Source organism: Salmo salar, chromosome 19 (assembly GCF_965601325.2).
Source record: "Salmo salar chromosome 19, fSalSal1, whole genome shotgun sequence".
In the NCBI taxonomy this organism is placed as follows: Eukaryota; Metazoa; Chordata; class Actinopteri; order Salmoniformes; family Salmonidae; genus Salmo; species Salmo salar.
This window is the reverse complement of record NC_138309.1, coordinates 21,075,096-21,097,471: the sequence shown is the minus strand read 5'-3', so window position 1 is coordinate 21,097,471 and position 22,376 is coordinate 21,075,096. Positions and strand designations below refer to the sequence as shown.

Genomic DNA, 22,376 nt, shown 5'->3' with positions numbered 1-22,376 from the left:
GGCATAGAAGGGGGATAGAGCTGTGTTAGACCTGTCCAGAGATTTTCTGATGCTTTCTATTTCCATAGAGTCAGGATACACACACTATTTAGGTTAAATTAATGTGTTGTATATTAAATGCTTCACAGAGAATTCATGTGCCACAGAATTCATGTGAATTTCAGCAAAGGGGAAACGGCACTGCCCCCACTGCCAAATACCAACAAAGTGCCTCTCTAGAGCAAACAGAACAGCGGTAGGACTGTGAAGAGACTGTGTATAATGAACAGAATCCGCCATCACCCACTCACCCCATCTCCCTTGATTGTCTGTGGACATCGGTGCGTGAAGGTGATGAATATTCATATCAGTCTCACCACGGCTTTGTCAGATACTGAGGCACCCAGCAACTAAAAGCCATCATCACGGTTTGAAGCAAACACATGAGTGAGAGACTGCAGAGTGAGAGATTGCAGAGTGAGAGACATATGGAGTGAGTGAGTGAGTGAGTGAGTGAGTGAGTGAGTGAGTGAGTGAGTGAGTGAGTGAGTGAGTGAGTGAGTGAGTGAGTGAGTGAGTGAGTGAGTGAGTGAGTGAGTGAGTTCTGGATACCTAAATACAGGACTTCGAGATCGAGATACTGTCTGGTGCAGGAAAATTGAGATACGGTGGGGAAGGGAGTGTGATACAAAGCTGTTTCATGCCAAGAGAGAGATTGACTCAATGAAGGTCTTACTTTAATGAGCCATCCTCATTATACTAAAAACACCACAAACACCCCCCCTCCCAAAACAATGCATCGTGTGACACCATAACCTCCGCACAATCACATTACACAGTACACAACAACAGTACAATACACCCACCAGCACCACATTACAACCGTACATCCAGCCCCTCCTCTCCAGCTATACAGACAGCCCCCCTGAGCGAACATACCTCTGGAAACATCTCCACACTGTTGATCATTTTGTAAATCTCGAACTGAAACCTAAGACATGCAGAGACCATACATTTGAATAATAACACTGGAGCTCCCCACAACCAAACAAGACAACACATTGAATATATATCCATGGTCCACCCTATCTAAGGCTTTCTCCTGGTCCAAGGAAACCATTTAAAAATGTACATTTGAAAGCCTTGACAGGCATGTCCCTGATTATGAACAGATTATCAGTGATTGAGCATCCTGGTGAAAAGCAAATGTCTTGTGCCAATGACTGTTGAAAGGAACGTTTCAACACTGTAGTTGGGTAATTGGGGAGCAGAATGGGAGGGAAAGAGATAGGAGGTTCAAAAGACTGAGGGATGCAGAGGATGGGTTTGAATCTGTTGAAGCTAGTAATAACAAGGGAGAGGGTTTGTCAAGGAAGATTGGTGTTAAATTCAAACAGTGAGTGAGCCGGACACCAGTTCGAGTTCTGGAGGTGAAATGGAAGGGGTAGAAAGTGTTGTGAGGAGCTCGGTGCCCAAGCCTTGCATTGATGGACATGGTTATGATAAAGATAAGTTTGGTCCAGTGGGAGTGAGATTTTTGAAGTTGGATGGAAAAGATGGTGGGTACTGTTGAGTCGGTGAAGGTATCCCCCCCCCCCCACACACACACACACACACACACACACACTACTAAATTCTTTATGATGGCAGCCATGTTTGTTTATGTTTGACAAGCAGAAATGGACTAATCCAAGAATACCATTTGCTTTAAGACACAAATAAACAAAGTCAAAGATGGCTGCACCCATTGCCTGAGTAAGATCAACTTAGTTTGTCCACTTTTGAGTTTATTACAAATGTCCGATGTGCTTGTTAAAATGTTCGATGTGATTGTATTCAAGAACTGAAGCACATGACTTGAAAAGTCATTTTACTGTTTTTAAGAAATTACAAAGCAAATAGTGTTATCACCTCAAATATTATCACCTCAAATACAAGCCTACTGCCTAGCCTAGCCGTAGGGCGATAGCTAAAACAGGTTGCCAGATATGAAAACATTTTATGGGGGTTTCTAGTCAGTAATACTTGAAGTTTATGCAAATGTGAACACGTTTTGGAAAGAGATTGATAACTGGTCCACCATCGTAACATTCAGCCCGTATATGACGCCAATTTAAAAACCTAGATAATCCTGTCCAAATTTAAGAACTTATACCCATTTTATCTACTATCTACAACCTCGCCTCACTCATTAATTCAAAAAATGAACAAAAAGTATTTAGGATGCCAGCGTTTCCCTTAGCCATGGTCGGCATATGAAATACAGTGCATTCGGAAAGTATTCAGACCCCTTGACTTTTTACAAATTTTGTTACGTTACAGCCTTATTCTAAAATTGATTAAATAAAAAAATTCCCTCATCAATCTACGCACAACACCCCATAATGACAAAACAGAAATAGGTTTTTAGAAATTCTTGAAAAAAACAATAAAAAAAACTAACAGAAATACCTTATTTACATAAGTATTCAGACCCTTTAATATGAGATTTGAAATTGAGCTCAGGGGCATCCTGTTTCCATTGTTTATCCTTGAGATGTTTCTACAACTTGATTGGAGTCCAGCTGTGGTAAATTCAATTGATTGGACATTATTTGGAAAGGTATAAACCTGTCTATATAAGGTCCCACAGTTGACAGTGCATGTCAGAGCAGAAGAAATAGCCATCAGGTCAAAGCCATCAGAGCTCAGAGACAGGATTGTGTCGAGGCACAGATCTGGGGAAGTGTACCGTAAACATTTCCGCAGCATTGAAGAACACAGTGGCCTCTATCATTCTTAAATGGAAGAAGTTTGGAACCACCAAAGCTCTTGCTAGAGCTGGACACCCGGCCAAACTGAACAATCGGGGGAGAAGGGCCTTGGTCAAGGAAGTGACCAAGAACCCGATGGTCACTCTGACAGAGTTCCTCTGTGGAGATGGGAGAACCTTCCAGAAGGGCAACCATCTCTGCAGCACTCCACCAATCAGGACCTTATGGTAGAGTGGCCAGACGGAAGCCACTCCTCAGTAAAAGGCACAACAGCCCGCTTGGAGTTTGCCAAAAGGCACCTAAAAACTCTCAGACCATGAGAAACAAGATTCTCTGGTCTGATGAAACCAAGATTGAACTATTTGGCCTGAATGCCAAGTGCCACATCTGGAGGAAACCTGACACCATCACTATGGTGACGCATGGTGGTGGCGGCATATGTATATATTTTTTTCTTTCTTTGCTTTCCGGCCCACGGGATGGGTTGTTAATGTTTGTCTCTGTGTTATGATTATGGTGGTTAATGCTTTGTATTTGTATACCTTTAAAAAAAAGTGGGAGCCCACGGGTGGATGATCGCTAACTATTAATTTACATGAATTTACCCGCAAAAAATATAATATAGATTTGGTGACAAAAATCATGTCATTAGTGCGCAGCAAGACTTTCTCGACTCATTTCTTTCATGATTTATTTGAGAAATACTGCATCAAACACCTTAGCTAGATGTAAAATTGTATGACTAAGACCTCCTTAGCAAAAATGTAGAAATGATTTACAGATTTCTTGATTTATCTTAGATTGATTCGGACTATTTTAAGGAAATTACTATTTGGAGGAAAGGGCTATGTTGTTGCCATGGTAACTGAAGAGGGACTAACAACAGTACCTGCCGGGGTACGATATACAAACATAATACACCCACATCAAACCACATCCCCCAGACAACTCTTGTTTGGGTAAAGTCTTGGCCGCTAGCCTTTCTTTGTGAGCAAAATTCAAAACAAGGCCAAATGAGTAAGTGCAGTCGACCTATAATAATCAATGTACACGCAAAAACAGATATTGAAACAAACCATTCCAAAAATCTACCTGCAATGAGCATGCTGGGAAATATGATAATGATTGGTGTAAAATTCTGTTTATTAATGTCAAGAACAAAAAATATATGTTCCAACCCATATGATCTAGTACACAAAACATTTACAAATATGATGGTATAATAATAAAAAAAATTGTGAATGAATAAGCCTTTTCATACTTTGTAATATGTCTATATATCATTAAAATCTGTTTTAAGAACATCTACTCAAAATATTTCACCTTCTTTACCAAACATACCATGACATTATTGATAGTCAAACAGACAAGGGAGAAGGGCTATGTAAAGGGCTCGATTTTGTTGTTCTGAGCATATGCAATGTGTCTGACGTAAAACAAATGTTTGACTTCCACACAAAATGACTTAATTATTTTAGGTTTAAGGAAGTGTGTAGGTTGCATACTTTATCTTAAAGCTATGGAAGTTATGTATTTAGATCTGCCTGCTCAAGACAAGTTCAGCGATTGCTTTGCTATGTCTGTGCCGTGAAGCAGTCGAGCTGGATAAATGTTTTTCTGCCCCTTTGACGTAACATTGCAGTGAAGTGATGTAAATTGATATAATGATGTAGCCGACCACCAGCGGGAGGCAATACACGTTTATTCGACAGAGGACGTTGACATGGTCCTAGGAAGGTCTAGATGGCTGTCTTCTGATTTATAAAACGGTGCGAAATCAACAAAATTAGTAATGTAAACATCTACATATGTTTTTGTAAGTAATTCTAGTGCCCGATTTCGGGGGCTGTCAACTTAAGAGGTTAGGAAAAACCATTTAAGAACCCAGATTTTTAAACAGGGTCGTGAGCATTAGGAAAAAATTAAATGTTCTGCCTCGACCTAGCTCAAAATCTAGGCATCGGATAATAACAAGAGTACAGCCTCCATAAAATTTCCATTGGATTTGCCATGTTTCAGAAGTTACAAGTTTGTAGGTGTAACAGTTTTTATTAAATTAATAATTTATTGCTCTCATGTGCCCAATAAAAACCAACTATGTGCAACTTTTTAATAGCATTTCTGATAATGCTAATATCTTTTTCATCTGAATCTCAAGAGTTCTAAAACCGGGTACAGCAACTCGGTTGCTCAACAACTCAGCATCACAAGCCTTTCACGCTCTTATCCTTTGATGTGTCACTGTTGTCGCTTTTGGTGTGATAGTGATGGCAATGGGCTACCATAGGTTGTGTAAGCTGTGTGGTTGTTTTACAAAAAAAAAAAGTAAAATAAGTGGTAAAACAACAACAAAATCATTGCTTGCTTGTGCGACCTGTGCGTAGTCAAAATAAAATGCAATGCTTGCTAACTTGTTTAGCTGCGTCAGTGGTTCCCAACCAGGGGTACTAAGACTCATGAGACCATAGACTTACTAGTAAAATGCACATGATGGGATACTTCAGGGGTACTCCGGGCAGTCTTCAATTCAGTTAGTGTTACACTAACTGAAAAAGGGTGGGAACCACTGAGCTACATGATCAAATTAGTCTGTTTCCAACAAATCAACTGCTTTAGATGATTGTCTTTTAACCAAGCAAGATAAACAAACGTTCAATCAGCACTGAGTGAATGAACAAAAACTTGTTGGAACAAATGCTTCCTATTATCACCAGACTGTCCATTTAAATAGACTGTCAAGTTAACATGTTTACGACTGGGTTTGTAGCGTAATGGTTAGCGTTACCACCTAGGGCTCTACATGTTCTCATTTATAGTTTGACAGGCACTCACACACACTTATTTAAATTTATTAGGTGGCTCTTAAAAGAGCCTTTGGGTTCGTGGAGTGGCAGGCAAGTGACTGAGTGTGGTGGTGTGTACTACTGCGTGCGTCTTGCTAGAGCGGAGAAGAGACCTGGTCCCGTTTCCACCTAGCATCTCAGAAAGGGTCTTAGGAATCCTGTTAAACTGATTTAAGGCAAAATAAATCCCAGTTTAGAGCATGTTTTAGGATGATGTTTTTTTTTTATTTATTTTTATTTCACCTTTATTTAACCAGGTAGGCAAGTTGAGAACAAGTTCTCATTTACAATTGCGACCTGGCCAAGATAAAGCAAAGCAGTTCGACAACATACAACAACACAGAGTTACACATGGAGTAAAACAAACATACAGTCAATAATACAGTAGAAAAATAAGTCTATATACAATGTGAGCAAATGAGGTGAGGTAAGGGTTAAGACACTGCCCAGACAAACTCTGAGCTAGGAGTAAAATCAATTCATAAAAGTTTCTCAGCTGGTAATCATGACAGTTTGAGGTACCGCAAAGGAAAGATGGTGATGACTCTCATTGACATTGTTGCAAACTGGGGAATAACCAATCATGACGAGGCACTGCAAGTTGTGAACACTATAGCATGTGTCGCTTCAGAGATACTGCGCAAGAGATGCTGTTGCAGGTTTAGATTATTTATGCATTGATCATATAGATTGATAATTTTACCAACTCCAAAGGAATTGCATGTGGCGCAGGAACCCCTGATTTGCTGCATTTTTCTATTATCAAAATACCATCTGGTAACTCTAAACTGGTTGGGACAGCTCATGAGGTCTCTTAAATATCTGTTGACTTGGTGTGACTCTTATGACTAAAGAGGATTCATGCATCACTTTTATTTTTACCCATAGGAGTAGGAGTGAAATGTCAATATTCTCAGCACTTACAACACATTTTCTAGTCTGATGACACTTTGTGGATGCGGGCCCAGGGCTGAACGCGGAATGAGAAAATGTTGTTAAATAGCCTACCTGTTTAATGTGAATCCTGCGACGTGGTAATCCTCAGTTGCTGGGACCGCTGCTGTTTGTCCCGGCACACTGCCAAACCGCAAAGTCTGAAGAGCTGCTACTTGGCAAAACAGCTAGCCTAGCTGCTAGCTTTCAAGCTAGACAGGTTTCCTTGACAGTTTGAACACATCCCGCGATACCGTTCACCCTTGTGGATGGGATAGTCCCGGGCTTGTGGCTGTTTAAATCCCTGTTATTTGTTGCTGTTTCCATCGGCCCTGCGAGCTGTGCTGGATGGAATTCTGTCGAGTCCCAGTGTTAGCCTACGTTGCCACCATCATGCCGCCCAAAGTTAAGAAAGTTTGGAGTAATAGAGATGACAGTGTTTTGCTATCACAGGTGCAGGATCTTTTAAATCAATAAAAATATGTCTACAAGCAATTGTTACAGAAACAGGAAAATAGCTTCAAGAGCTTTTTCCAAATAATGGTGAAATCAACTAACAAAAGAGTAAACCTTAAGAGACCTTAAGAACAGTTTGCAGTTCTCCCAGGGAGCGGTGGATGTCCTGAAAGAGACTTGCAGCAAGATGACAATAAACTAAGTCCACGCGAGATGTCATCAGCACTGTCTATGAACAGTGGTGTAAAGTACTTTTAAGTAATTTTTTGAGGTATCTGTACTTTACTATTTATATTTTTGGCAACTTTTATTTTTACTTAACTACATTTCTTAAGAAAATAATGTACTATTTACTCTATACATTTTCCCTGACACCAAAAGTACTCTGTATTTTGAAAAAAATATTTTGAAAAAAGTATTTTGAATGCTTAGCAAGACAGGAAAGTGGTCCAAATCACACAGTTATCAAGAGAACATCCCTGGTCATCTCTGATCCTTTGGACACACTAAACACAAATGCTTTGTTTGTAAATTACAGTGGGGGAAAAAAGTATTTGATCCCCTGCTGATTTTGTACGTTTGCCCACTGACAAAGAAAGAATCAGTCTATAATTTTAATGGTAGGTTTATTTGAACAATGAGAGACAGAATAACAACAAAAAAATCCAGAAAAACGCACATCAAAAATGTTATAAATTGATTTGCATTTTAATGAGGGAAATAAGTATTTGACCCCCTCTCAATCAGAAAGATTTCTGGCTCCCAGGTGTCTTTTATACAGGTAACGAGCTGAGATTAGGAGCACACTCTTAAAGGGAGTGCTCCTAATCTCAGTTTGTTACCTGTATAAAAGACACCTGTCCACAGAAGCAATCAATCAGATTCCAAACTCTCCACCATGGCCAAGACCAAAGAGCTCTCCAAGGATGTCAGGGACAAGATTGTAGACCTACACAAGGCTGGAATGTGCTACAAGACCATCGCCTAGCAGCTTAGTGAGAAGGTGACAACATTTGGTGTGATTATTCGCAAATGGAAGAAACACAAAAGAACTGTCAATATCCCTCGGCCTGGGGCTCCATGCAAAATGTCACGTTACAGCAGAGATCCTGTATTTTCGATAAAGAGGCTATAGAAGGACAAGAAATGGTCAGACAGGGCACTTCCCATATAGACTCTTCCCATATAGACTCTTGCCATATGAGTTCTGTTATACTCACAGACACCATTCAAACAGTTTTAGAAACCTTAGGGTGTTTTCCGGCCATGAAAATACTGCCCCCTATCCCTAACAGATTTTAAGAGTTACCAGCAAGCATCGTAATAATATAATAATGCAGCAAGTCAATGGTTCCGGCGCCACATACAGTTGTTTTCAGTTGTTAAAGTAATGTTATAATATTTCTGTTTTGATATGATCAATACATAAATACTCTAGACCTACATAAAACACTATCTCTTGCGGTTTTGACAATGATTTCACAATGTCAATTTCATATTACATTCAAATATGTAATGTGCAATAAAGAATGGGCCCTTAACAAAAGTAGTGAACTATATGAGAAGATTCTCATCAGCATCCTAGCAGCTTGCATTCAGAGCATCATCACAGCTAATACTGATGACGGCTAATGTGAAATACTGATTTACAGCTCTGGTAGCTTCTGTGTATAATCAGGGATGAATATGTATTATAATAAAAAGAAGGAATGTTTCACGGCCTACATTCCAAATGGTACTCTATTACCTTTATAGGGATTAGAATGCCATTTGAGACACAGCCAGAGCTTTCATTTTGTTAGCTGTTTACGACCCAAAACATGCACATTTTTTATGACTTAATACATTACATACCAACACCACATGCAGAGCATGGAATTAGCATGCGACCAGGCTTGGATATCGTACTGAAACGCAACTGCTACAATAATGGGGTGTTGTTAAACCAACCGTTTTGTTGATGTTTCCATTACAGTCAATATTGTTGTTGTTGACATGGCTTCTCTACATGTCTCATTTTCTAATTTTAGCGATCATCGTTCTGTTCATCACTCTCTGGAGTGGCATTGTAAAACCACCATTTTGTTGATGTTGTTTGCATTATTGTTGTTGTTGTTGACATGGTGTCTCTGCTTGTCACGCTCTTCTGCAGCGATCGTGGCTCTGTTCATCACCATGTTGTTGTTATTGACATGATATCTCTGTTATTTTCTCTCTTCTTACAGTGATTGTGATTCTGTTCACAGTTTTTTTGATGGCACTGTTTATATTATTGTTGTTGTTGACACAGCATCTGTCCTTGTCTTCCTCCAGTTATCGTGGTTCTGTTCATCACCCTGCGGCGGAGCAAGAAGGAGCCCCTCATCATCTCAGAGGAGGACGTGCGTGAGAACGTGGTAACCTACGACGACGAGGGCGGCGGCGAAGAGGACACCGAGGCTTTCGACATTATTGCCCTGCGGAACCCCGCCGCCGCTGAAGAGCTCAAGTTCCGACGGGACGTCCGGCCGGAGGCGGCCCGACAATGTGGTGGGCCGGCGCGGGGCTGCCACAGTCCCCTAGAGCTGGACCAGGTGAATGTGCAGAAGTTTATTAAACAGAGACTGGTGGAGGCAGATATGGACACTGGTGGGCCTCCCTATGACTCCCTCCAGACCTATGCATACGAGGGTCAAGGGTCCCCCACAGGCTCCATCAGCTCTCTGGACTCCCCAGGAACACACTCAGAACAAGATTATAACTACCTGGATGACTGGGGGCCCGAATTTCAGAAACTGGCAGAACTCTACGGGGAGGATATGGATGTGGCAGAATTGGATGTAGCGGTTGCAGTGACAGCGGCGACCTAGACTCTCAACGTCTGTCACAACGTCTGTTAAACTAAACCTCTCTCTCTCTCAATCCTCCTCCTCAAATCATTTTAAAACAATGAAACAGAAATGCTTTTGAACTCATTCCAGCTGATCTACTTTTACTGTTGAATAACTGACTGCCCCTTTTTTCAGTTTTCCTTTTGGATCATGGGTCTAATATGCAGAAGAATTTAATCAGATTTCGTGGATGGAAAAATATTAAGGATTAACGGAAAAAGGAAAATATTTTCCCTGGTGTATATTTTTTATGCTCAATAAAGTCCTGAATTCCATATGTGAAACGGAGTGTCAACTTATTTTCTGAAGATCCACAGAGTAAGGGTTATCTTACACTCTTAAATTTAAAGGTGCAAGTTGGAACCAAATAAGGTTATTGAGAGCGACGCCATAGGGGAACCATTTTATGGATAGTTCTTTGAAGTATCATACACAAATCAAAAAACAGAAATGGTTCCAGAACCAGAATTGAATAGCCCTGCTGTAGGGTTTTAAGCCTTTTTTGCATATTTCCCAGGGTGCCTTTCAAGTGCATTTTAAAGTTACCAGTACCACCCATAAATCGGTTTGCTAGTGCCAGAGAAATGCTTGTTGGACTAATTAATATTCTTTCCTGTTGCCTTTAACAAGTGAAGTTCTAAATGGATATATTGACATTTAAAATGTATTCATAAAGACAATTCATACTTCATAAGGCCTGCTTTTAAGGCCTGTTTTTACCCTAATATAGTGGCCTAAAACTTCAGGCCAGTAAGTCTTCAGGCCAGTAAGTCACATTATGCTGGCTTGTAAAGTGGTAAGTAACTCCTATTGGAAAGGGGATGGTCAACATTTGAAAATGTAATATACCCGTAACCTGCATTCACAATGACTGCCAGGGTTGGGAAGACCAGGATATGAGACTACTCTAAACAACTAAACTGGAACAATCATTTCAGTAAGGGGTTCAGTAAGTCCAAGTAACACATTGGAATAGTTCAGAAAAATGTATGTTATTTATATTTGAGAAGTATAAGATGAATTAATCAATCAATATACATGTTAAAAAGTAGATATTGAAACAAACAGTTCTAAATATCAACCTGCAGTAGAGCATGCTGTGAAATATGATAATGATGGGCGTAGTTTTGGTTTAACTCTGGTTATTAACACAAATACTGCCGTTCTTTTACACCATTGAATGTTAATTTAACTCTTGAATCTAGGGCTGACCCCAATTAGTCGACTGCTCGATTGTTTGGTCGACCAAAATGTTTTAATTGACCAGTAGCATATCTATCTATCTATATATCTATCTATATATCTATATATGTGACCCATTTCAGGAAACTAGTTGTATGTCACGGGTCACCACTTCACAGGAGAGCAGTTTTATCGTAAACTTTTATTTTTTATCAAAATGCGTTTTTTTGGCAGAAAAGCCATCTCGAAAATGTGACCTTTCATGTGCCTTAATAACAAACTTGAACGCTGTCTGTAAATATGAATAAAATAGTTAAATTACAAGTCCAATTGGTTTAGCCACAGAATAAGGTAGCAACCTTCCCGCTAGCCATGATTGGTTGAGATAATGAGTGGGCTGGACATGGCGAGAGATGAGTTTGGATTTGTCTGCCATATAGCACGCTTCTGTCTATTTGAGTTAGTCAATATGTCTAGGTACACAAATGGCACCCACAGAGATGGTCGCTTCGCATTCTTAGGAAACTATGCAGCATTTTGTTTCTTTAATGTATTATTTCTTACATTGATACCCCAGGAAATCTTAAGTCTTATTACATACAGCCGGGAAGAACTATTGGATATAAGAGCAACGTCAACTTACCAACATTACGACCAGGAATACGACTTTCCAGAAGCGGATCCTCTGTTCGGACCACCACCCAGGACAATGGATCTGATCCCAGAAGCCGACCCAAAACAATGGCGCCGCAGAAGGGACAGACAGAGCGGCCTTCTGGTCAGGCTCTGTAGATGTGCACATTGCTGACCGCTCCTGAGTATACTACTCGCCAATGTCCAGTCTCTTGATAACAAACTAGACAAAATTATAGCAAGGATTGCCTTCCAGAGAGACATCAGAGATTGTAACAGTCTCTCTCGGGATATGTTGTCGGAATTGGTTCAGCCACCAGGCTTCTCCATGCATCGCGCCAACAAAGATATGCTTTGTGATTAACGATTCATTGTGCAATCATAACAACATACAGGAACTCAAGTCCTTCTGCTCAAACGACCTAGAATTCCTTACAATCAAATTCCGGCCATTTTACCTACCAAGAGAGTTCTCGTCATTTATAGTCACAGCTGTGTACATTCCCCCTCAAGCAAACACCAAGACGGCCCTCAAGGAACTTCACTGGACTCTATGTAAACCAGAAACCATATAATTTTTTTTAATCAGTCAAATTAAATAAATAAATTAGGGCCAAACCTATAGATTTTACATGACTGCATCCATGGGTGGGCCTGGGAGGACATAGGCCCACCCACTTGGGAGCCAGGCTCAGCCAATCAGAAATAGTTTTTCCCCACAAAGGGGTTTTATTACAGACAGAAATAGTCCTCAGTTTCATCAGCTGTCCAGGTGGCTGGTCTCAGATAATTATACAGGTGAAGAAGCCGGATGAGGAGGTCCTGGGCTGGCTTTGTTCCAAACTGGTCTGCAGTTGTGAAGCCGATTGGACGTACTGCCAAATTCTCTAAAATGACATTGGAAGTAGTTTAAGGTAGAGAAATTAACATTAAATTATCTGGCAATAAGCTCTGGTGGACATTCCTGCAGTCAGCATGCATATTGTACGCTCCCTCAACACTTGAGACATCTGGGGTATTGTGTTCTGTGACAAAACAGCACATTTAGAAGTTTTTTTATTGTCCCCAGTACAAGGTGCACCTGTGTAATGATCATGCTGTTTAATCAGCTTTCTGATTAACACCTGTCAGGTGAATGGAGTATCTTGACAAAGGAGAAATGCTCACTAACAGGGATGTAAACACATTTGTGCACAACAATTGAGAGGAATTAACTTTCGGTATGTATGGAACATTTCTGTGATCTTTTATTTCAGCTCATGAAAATGTTGCGTTTATATTTTCATTCAGTATATTATGACCCCTCTATAGAAAGATGAGACTATCACAAAATAAGGTTTTCTGCTTTTTTATTTTGTATAAATGTTGAAAAAATTCAAACAACCTGTTTTTGCTTTGTCATTATGTGGTACTGTGTTAAAAAAAATGTTTTTTTGTTATTTAATCCAATTTAGAATAAGGCTGTAACGTAAAAAATGTGGAAAAAAGTCAATGGGTCTGATTACTTTCCGAAGGCAATGAATATGGAGACTGTTTAGTGACAAAAATTGAAAAATACATGTAAATACATGTAATCTTTCTTAGACAGTGCATTCGTAAAGTATTCAGACCCCTTCTATTTTCCACATTGTGTTATGTTACAGCCTTATTCTAAAATGGAATAAATAAATAAAAAATCCTCTTCAATCTACACACAATACCCATTTTTTGCAAACTGAAATACCTTCTTTACATAAGTATTCAGACCCTTTGCTATGAGACTCGAAATTGAGCTCAGGTGCATCCTGTTTCCATTGATCATCCTTGAGATGTTTCTACAACTTGATTGGAGTCCACAAGTGGTAAATTCAATTGATTGGGCATGGTTTGGAAAGGCACACACCTGTCTATAAAAGGTCCCACAGATCTGGGGAAGTGTACCAAAAATGTCTGCAGCATTGAAGGTCCCCAAGAACACCGTGGCCTCCATCATTCTTAAACAGTTTGGAAACACCAAGACTCTTCCTACAGCTAGCCGCCTGGCCAAACTGAGCAATCGGGGGAGAAGGGCCTTGGTCAGGTAGGTGACCATGAACCTGATAGTCACTCTGACAGAGCTCTAGAGAACCTTCCAGAAGGATAACCATCTCTGCAGCACTCCACCAATCAGGCCTTATGGTGGCCAGACGAAAGCCACTCCTTAGTGAAAGGCACATGACAGCCTGCTTGGAGTTAACCAAAAGGCAACTAAAGGACTCTCAGACCATGAGAAACAAGATTCTCTGGTCTGACGAAACCAAGATTGAACTCTTTGGCCTGAATGCCAAGTGTAATATCTGGAAGTAGCCTGGTACCATCACTACGGTGAAGCATGGTGGTGGGAGCATCAAGCTGTGTGGATATTTTTCAGTACCAGAGACTGGGAGACTAGTCAGGGTTGAGGGAAAGATGAACGGAGCAAAGGACAGAGAGATCCTTGATGAAAACCTGCTCCGTATCACTCAGGAACTCAGACTGTGGCGAAGATTCAACTTCCAACAGGACAATTACCCTAAGCACACAGCCAAGACAAAGCAGAAGTGGCTTCGGGACAAGTCTCTGAATGTCCTTGAGTGGCCAGCCAGAGCCCGGACTTGAACCTGAAAATAGCTGTGCAGCGATGCTTCCCATCCAACCTGCCAGAGCTTGAGAGGATCTGCAGAGAAGAATGGGAGAAACTCCCCAAGTACAGGTGTGCCAAGCTTGTAGTGTCATTCCCAAGAAGACTCGAGGCTGTAACTTCTGCCAAAGGTGCTTCAACAAAGTACTGAGTAAAGGGTCTGAATATTTATGTAAATGTTTTATTTCAGTTGATTTTTTTGTCAATATTGGGTATCGTGTGTAGATTGATGAGGGGGAAAAAACAATTTAATCAATTTTAGAAGGCTGTACTGTTACAAAATGTGGAAAAAGTCAAGTGGTCTGAATACTTTCCGAATGAGTGTAAAAATCGACTGTCCTCAGTTGCAACACTCAATACCGAGTTCCAAACTGCCTCTAGAAGCAACGTCAGCACAAGAACTGTTCGTCGGGAGCTTCATGAAATGGGTTTCCATGGCCGAGCAGCTGCACACAAGCCTAAGATCACCATGCGCAATGCCAAGCATCGGATGGAGCGATGTAAAGCAGTTCATTGGACTCTGGAGCAGTGGAAACACTTTCTCTGGAGTGATGAATCACGCTTCACCATCTGGTAGTCCGACAGATGAATCTGGGCTTGGCAGATGCCAGGATAACGCTACCTGCCCCAATGCATAGTGCCAAAGGTAAAGTTTGGTGGAGGAGGAATAATGCTCTGGAGCTGTTTTTCATGGTTTGGGCTAGGTCCCTTAGTTCCAGTGAAGGTAAATCTTAAATCTTAACTATTTTTAACTTAACTACTTTTCGAGATCGGTGTGGAAGAACTTGACTGGCCTGCACAGAGCCCTGACCTCAACCCCATCGAACACCTTTGGGATGAACTGGAACGCAGACTGTGAGCCAGGCCTAATCGCCCCACATCAGTGCTCAACCTCATTAATGCTCTAGTGTCTGAATGGAAGCAAGTCCCCACAGCAATGTTCCAACATCTAACGGAAAGCCTACCCAGAAGAATGGAGGCTGTTATAGCAGCAAAGGGGGATCAACTTCATATTAATGCCCATGATTTTAGAATGAGACGATCGATGAGCAGGTGTCCACATACTTTTGGTCATGTAGTGTATGTGTTATGAATGACCAAAGGTGTCTGACCTTATAAGAACAGCGTCATATGATATAAGGCATTTATGTATGTGTTATAAATGACCAAAGGGGTCTTACTTTATATTAAGTACAACGTCATGCGATATAGTCTATATGGATGTGTTATGAATGACCAAAGGTGTCTCACTTCAAAGTATTACAGGACACTACATGGATCCAGTAAATGTAGGGTGTGAGAGGAAATTTAAATTGCTTGATGGACCTGTAAAGCTTGCATGTGTGTTTGTGTCAGAATCAAGATGATTTTGAATTGTTCAACATGATACTACCGCTGGAAACTAGGGCTTGATAACAACCTGTTACAATGGTGCCAACATTTTGAGTCGGTAAATGTGTCAAAGACCTGTATGGGTCCAGCATCTCACGGTATGGCACATTTTTGTTGTGTCCGTGTTTGTGTACTGACTGAGCAACATGTAACTTGGCTTCAGAAGAAAGACACTTTCAATTTCTTTAGGTTGGGGGCTTTCATCAAGGTAAGTGTTTCTTGGTGTGATGTCATCCCCAGGCTATTGCAAACACTGCACATATAAGCCTGGGATATCAACCATTCAAATTTCGCCTTAGTGGGAGTGAACATAGAATTCTATAAGAGTGACCTTACTGAGTAATGTATTTGTTATCGTCATTACTTAACACAGTCAAAATGTCATAATTATGGCTAAACCCTGACCATTTCCACAATGCAACTTCTTCAAATTTGATTTGGAACCTAACCCGATGTCATGACTGTCCTGTGACGATCCAAATATGTCAGATCAGCTTTGCAATAAATATCTTCAACCAGACCCTCTCTCACCCGAACAGGGGGGTGGAGGGAACTGGTGGGGGTTAACACCTAACGCCCTGTTGTAAATCAAGGCCAGAACATTCAGACATCCCTCTCCAAATTCACCCAAGGCATGTCCTTTGTTTTAAGAAGATTTTTTCAGCCGAAACTCTAACACGTTCAAAAGCAACTACTAGAACAACATTTCTAACAGAACGTGGGGAATTGTCTGAATTGGCATCGAACATGTCACCCTCCCTAGGAGAGGGGGTGACCTTGATAATTTATTGTTAAAACGAGAGGCTGCCTGGATCTTTAACTTAAAGACCCTTGCACCCTTCGGTCTCAACATAAACTTTGATCTTAAGCCATTCTTGTGATTATTGTGACTTTGCCATTGTAATTGTTTGTAAGCTTGTGTAGTCTAAAATTAATCTAGGATCGTATGCTATCCATTTGTTTTTTTGTATGGTGTTCTTTGTATGCCATTTTTATATTTGAGAATTAACCAATGATATTAGGCCACACTTGGCCATGATTACAGACACCTGTGTGTCTTTTGACACTATATAAACGAGTCATCTCACAGTGTTTGTGATCATACCCTGATGAAGACAGCTTGGCTGTCGAAACGTTGGATATTACATTTTTGCATCTGAGCTCCTAGAGTGTGCGGCTCTCCCTTATTTTCGAATTGTCTGAGGAGACCTAAAATAACACTAATGTAATTTTGGTTGTTATTTTGTGATGTCATTAAATGTTATAAAGGAAATACTGTAACTTGGAAATTATACATAATACATGTACAAAGTTTCCTTTCTATGCGTTGTGCATGCAATATGAAAAATGTTTAAAGTTTTTTTGTTAAGAGAGGGATGTGATTTTAGAAACTATAAGAGGAAATTGTTTCTTTAACTCTGCACAGTAAGTTGTCACTGCCCCCTTGAGTGTGGTCAGAGAGCGTGTCAGCCTGATGTAACTGCCCATTTTGAATTAACTGTATAAAATGATGGGTTAAGATTTAACATATCAGACCAGAGAGACATAGAGCTGCAGCTCACGTTTAAAGTGGTTGGAACTGAATCTCAACACAAGGTAGAGATGATAAAGTCACCTCCCGGACAACCGCTGGTAGGGCTGATTATCTGTCCTAATTAAAGCAAATTTAAGTGGAACCATTCTACTACTCTTTTCAAACCATGGTAGTCCGCTACTCTCATCACCCCACTGGGAACCATTGACACGGCTGGCCAGCCTATCTTTAAAGAAGCATCTTCCAGAGCGAATGGAAGGAGAACAAACATGTAGTTCTGTTCAAGTCACCGGATACTGGACGACTGCAGAGGAGAACAACAGAAACACCTTCTGGATTATCAGAGCCTTACAAGCGTGTGTCACGGCTGTTTGAAGGAGCGGACCAAGGTGCAGCGTGTTTGTAGTTCCACATTTTTATTTATTTGTGAAACGTAATGCAATACACTAAATAACTGAATATACAAAAACAACAAACCGTGACGCAGCGAGAAACAAACACTACTCAAAAGATAATTACCCACAAAACAGGAAGCGAAAAACCCCTACTTAAATATGATCTCTAATCAGAGGCAGCGAGGATCAGCTGCCTCCAATTAGAGATCAACACAAACAATCCCAACATAGAAATAGAAAAACTAGAACTAACACATAGAAATAGAAAACATAGAACAACCCAAAACACCCCAAAACACCACCGTCACGCCCTGACCTACTCTACCATAGAAAATAACCACTTACTATGGTCAGGACGTGACAGCGTGCCGTGAAAAGGCCCAACCCCCCCTTTCCAAGGCGGCCAGGTTCCGAGAAGAGACACGACAAACCAAAGCATTTTCACGTAAATACATTCATAATTTCTTACTCCAAGCGGGAGACAGTTCATATGAAAAGTATAGGAGTACTATAAGTGAAAGTAGTTTCTAAAATATACCAACTTTAAGTGTCTCTGTCCCTCTCTCTTGCCGTCGCCATGTCTTTTGTAAGAAGCAGCCATATTGTTGTCAGTCTGCTAGGGAACTGTTTTTAATGCAAACATGTTTATAATAGATATAAAGGCTGTTAAGATAGTGTATTAGTGCTTCAAGAAAGGAGTGTATACTGTGTATTTAGCCTGGTGAAGCGGTTTTATGCGTTGACTGAATGGAAGCTGATAATTAATTGTTTTTTACTCCGCTGGTCTTGGCTGGTCTTATGAGTCCTCACTCTCCGAGACTGAGTCAAGACCCAGAACAAATGTATCTGACACCAAGATAAGACAGAGGCACTCAATATGTGGTCTAGAGACCGGATTTGTGTACTACAAAACTGCTAACGACTCATTCCTGTTTGCAGGTGAAATCTCTTGAAAAATATCCTTTTGAAATATCATCACGTGAAGTGTTCCAAAACCACATGATTTTGCATATGAAACGTTATGTGATCACGTGAAAATCCACATGTAAAACTCCATGTGAAATAAATGTATACTTGTGCATAACTTTGAAATTTCACATGTGTTTTTTCCATAAGGGTTGGCTGCTAGTAAGACACTGACAGGGTCTGGATGAAGGGATGGGAGACTGATGAATATTACAGACTCACACTTTATCTCTTCATATTGTGGCAAAGAAGGGGGTCGAGTGATAAATGGCAGATATGTGAGGGCAGAACTAATAAATGGGCTCTGCTCGATCACTAAAATGGCCACCCCGATCAGAACTACAGATCACAAAATGGCCGACTGCCAAAACTACAATTCCCAGAAGCAAGGGGAACCCTCAGAAGGTGGAGCCGACCCACAGATAAAGGGTCAAGAAAAACCAGGAAGAGAGAGAGAGAGAGAGGGCGGGAAGGATCTATGAAACATAGAGAAAGAGACAATCTACATTGGCTGGATTTACCGTGTACGAGCTGGACTGTTTTGGACTTACCTGTTGGCGTTTAGACCTGGACCTACCGAGAACCAGATTTGTGTACCGAACCCTGCTATCCTTGACCTTACCTGCGGCCTGGGTGGACCAGGACAGCGAAACAAACACACAGGTACTGTCAAGTTCGAAAGAACTTTCATTCTGGGCTGACTTTGGTGACAGTTTCCCACTTAATTTGTGACAAACGCTCCTAACTTTGAAAAGGTTTGCCACTATCTCCTCTCTCTCATGCTCTCTTTCTGTCTTTTGATCCCTCCCTTACTCTCTCTCCGTTGCTATCTCTACCTACAGTCTTCTCTTTCTCTCTCTCCATCTCTATCTTGCATTCTCACTCCCTTTCTGAAGCAATCTCTCTCACTTTCTCTCCCTCTCCGTTTCACTTGCTACTGTATATCTCCTTCTCTTCTCTATTATCTGTCTTTTCTCCTGAAATTCACAGATACAGTATGAAAGACATGTGAGTCATGTTTTTATTGAATATTAAAACATACAATCTACTTGCAGTGAAGCTGCTCAACATTTACATTACATTTATCTAGCAGACTCCCACCAAGAGCGACCCACAGAAGAAACCAGGGTCAACGCCCTGCTCAAGGGCACGTCGACAGATCTCCCACAAGGTCAAAAATGGTGACCCGAACAAGCGACCTCTCAGCCACCGGCCAAAGCTCCCAACCGCAAGGCCACCTGCCCTCCAAGATCCCCCCCACAGTTCCCAGAGAGCTGACCCTCAACCATCCGAGACCCTCCCCCACCAGGAGAAAACAATAATCCCCCGATGTGAGTCACGTTGGTGTTAAAACATTGGGACATGGTTAGATTAGAAAGCTTTGAGTTACTGGACGTTGATTTGGAGCAGAGAGTATCACTATCTCCCATTAACGTATGTAGGAGTGTGTGTGTGTTTGCGTCTGCTTGTACATGGTGTGTCTTTGCATGTCTTTGTGTATGTGTTTCTGTGTGTGCTTCCCTGTGCCCCAGAATGTCCTAGTCATTGGTTTCCAGTGTCACTTGCCAGGAAATCACTTGCCAGCTGTCACGTCCTGACCATAGTAAGTTGTTATTTTCTATGGTAGAGTAGGACAATGGGTGTGTGCCTGTTTTTCTATTTCTATGTTCAGTTTTCTAGTTTGGGATTTCTATGTTGGTTTTTGTTTGGCATGACCTCCAATTAGAGGCAGCCGGTTGTCGTTGTCTCTAATTGGAGGTCCTATTTAAGTTGATGTTTGTCCCACCTGTTTTTGTGGGTGATTATATTTTGTGAGTAGTGTATGCCTGCTCTGCGTCACGGCTTTCTTGTTTTGTATTTGAAGTTTATTGTTTATTGCATTAGTTTTACGATTTGAATAAAAGATGTGGAACTACGGTCACACTGCGTATTGGTCCGATCCTTCTGAAAGCCATGACACCAGCTCTAATTGATGTAGTTGTACAATCAACACATTTCAAAACATCTAATTTCCTCCAGCCACCACCGTTTGTGTGTGTGTGTGCACACTCACGTGTCCGTGCCTGCGTGTGTATGATCTTTACACTCAAGCCTTAAAATACAGTGCAGAGGATAAATCTAGTAAAGTCTTGTAGTTTATGAGGGGACATCTTTCAAACATGACTGGCATAACTCATCTCCCATCAATTACAGCTTGCAGTTGAGAAACAATCTTAATATCATATTTAATCGATTTGTAATACGACAAGGTTTGTAGAGACATTGTGCTTTGAATTATGTTTGAGTGTGCAGAGGTAACATAAAATGGCACTTTATAACATTTTAGTGTCAGTAGTGAGTAAATCTCTGCACATAGATTTATGTTGCACCAGATTTCTATGACAAGGAGTAGGTTGAGGCTGTGTCCCAAATTGTACCCTATAGACCTTTTGCACAACGTAACAAAGCCCACTTCCGCTCAACATCCTACCCGATACATAGCTTCCTGTCGCGATCGCGTCCTGTCAGCCTGATTGTAGCCATACTAGCCTCGAAGTCGTTCAGTTAATGATTTTTTTTTTTTGTAATTCGATTGTGTTCTGTCTTTTTGTCTCTTTAGCTAGCAAACGTTATCTACCAGTACATAGCAAAGGAGCCTCTCCCTTTATTTTATCTATCAATTAATGAAAGAGAAACAAACCAACATCTGTCTGTGCAATTAATAAATAATTTAAATTAATTCAGTTACATTTTTCTGTTCTCGTCACTAAATAAAAACTCTATAGCACTTTGTTTGGAGTATAAGCAGAGGTGTTTATAAATGGATTACAGGGTGTTAGACAATGTGGATGGTCACAGCAAAAAAAGGAAAGATGCATTGCAGTAGTAGCTCATTGCTCCTTGGCCCATGCCTTCACAAGAGGCCCACACTGGTAGTTTTGTGAGAAGGCAAGCCACAGCCCAGATGCAGCTGATGCTTCCCATCAGTGGCATGAGGATCTCTTGGACATGGTAGTTACTCCACTGGAATAGCAAAGGTACTGTTCCCTTCTTCAGACGTCGAAGCCCACTAGAAGGTTCAATGAAATCTTCTTAATTTCCTAACTTTCAATAAAGATGCCGCACCAACGAACATTAACGTCGTTAGCACTAATGTTAGTTATGTAGTCTTTCCTGCCTAAGAACTTTTGCATGTACACAAATAGTACCAGTCACCCTTCTCTCTAGTTAGTGAGAACACCACTGTGTCTCTAGGTATTCTCTCACCTGAAGAGACTACGTGAAGCTGGTCTTCTTCACTGAGCACAAATGTGCAACCTTGAAAGTTGCTCTCCAGTCTGTAGTCATCCAGGGGCAGTGAAGGAAATGGTGGTGTCTCCTTATGGTGAACTATGTGTCATGTTGTGATTGGAGGCTGCTGGTAAGACAGGAGGCTCCCCAACTGTACCTTTCCAAAGTGGGAGTCGACTAAAAGCTTTTCAGCAGACAATGGCTTGGATAGAGGGTCAAAGTTATTGTATGCCTCTTCTATCTGGAGAACTGAGAGGTCAGGGAGCGGTTCAAGAAGGGAGCTATACAGTGTACTTCTGTAAAGCAAAGCAGCCGCTGTGGTTAGCCAATCTAAACAATGTACTTGAAACCACCTGAAATTAAATAATGTTATACAGTCAAAGTGTAATAGCACATGACCAGCTACTACCTACTATTCTGGCTATTAGGGAATATTCACCTAATCCCTTCTGCCATGCGCTTTTTGGTGGGCTTGGTGATGGTCATTTTGCCTATGGGCCCAGTTTGCAGACCCTGTAAAAAGACAGTACAA

The 22,376-nt window shown here is 41.0% G+C and overlaps 1 protein-coding gene and 1 long non-coding RNA gene across 2 annotated transcripts in view; both read left to right on the top strand.

Moving 5' to 3' along the window:
* The window catches only part of LOC106578564 (cadherin-18), a 231,088-nt gene extending 220,979 nt beyond the window's left edge, over window positions 1-10,109 (top strand). The window contains exon 12 of the mRNA XM_014157549.3: window positions 9,278-10,109. Coding sequence (XP_014013024.1) covers window positions 9,278-9,813 — 536 coding nt within the window. The 3' untranslated portion in view covers window positions 9,814-10,109. The remainder of the gene's footprint in view (window positions 1-9,277) is intronic.
* Window positions 10,110-18,903: 8,794 nt separating this feature from the next.
* On the top strand, window positions 18,904-20,495 carry LOC145862257 (uncharacterized). The gene is made up of 2 exons (XR_014381563.1): window positions 18,904-19,237; window positions 19,665-20,495. It is a non-coding gene; the product is annotated as an uncharacterized LOC145862257 (long non-coding RNA).
* Window positions 20,496-22,376: the final 1,881 nt, after the last annotated feature.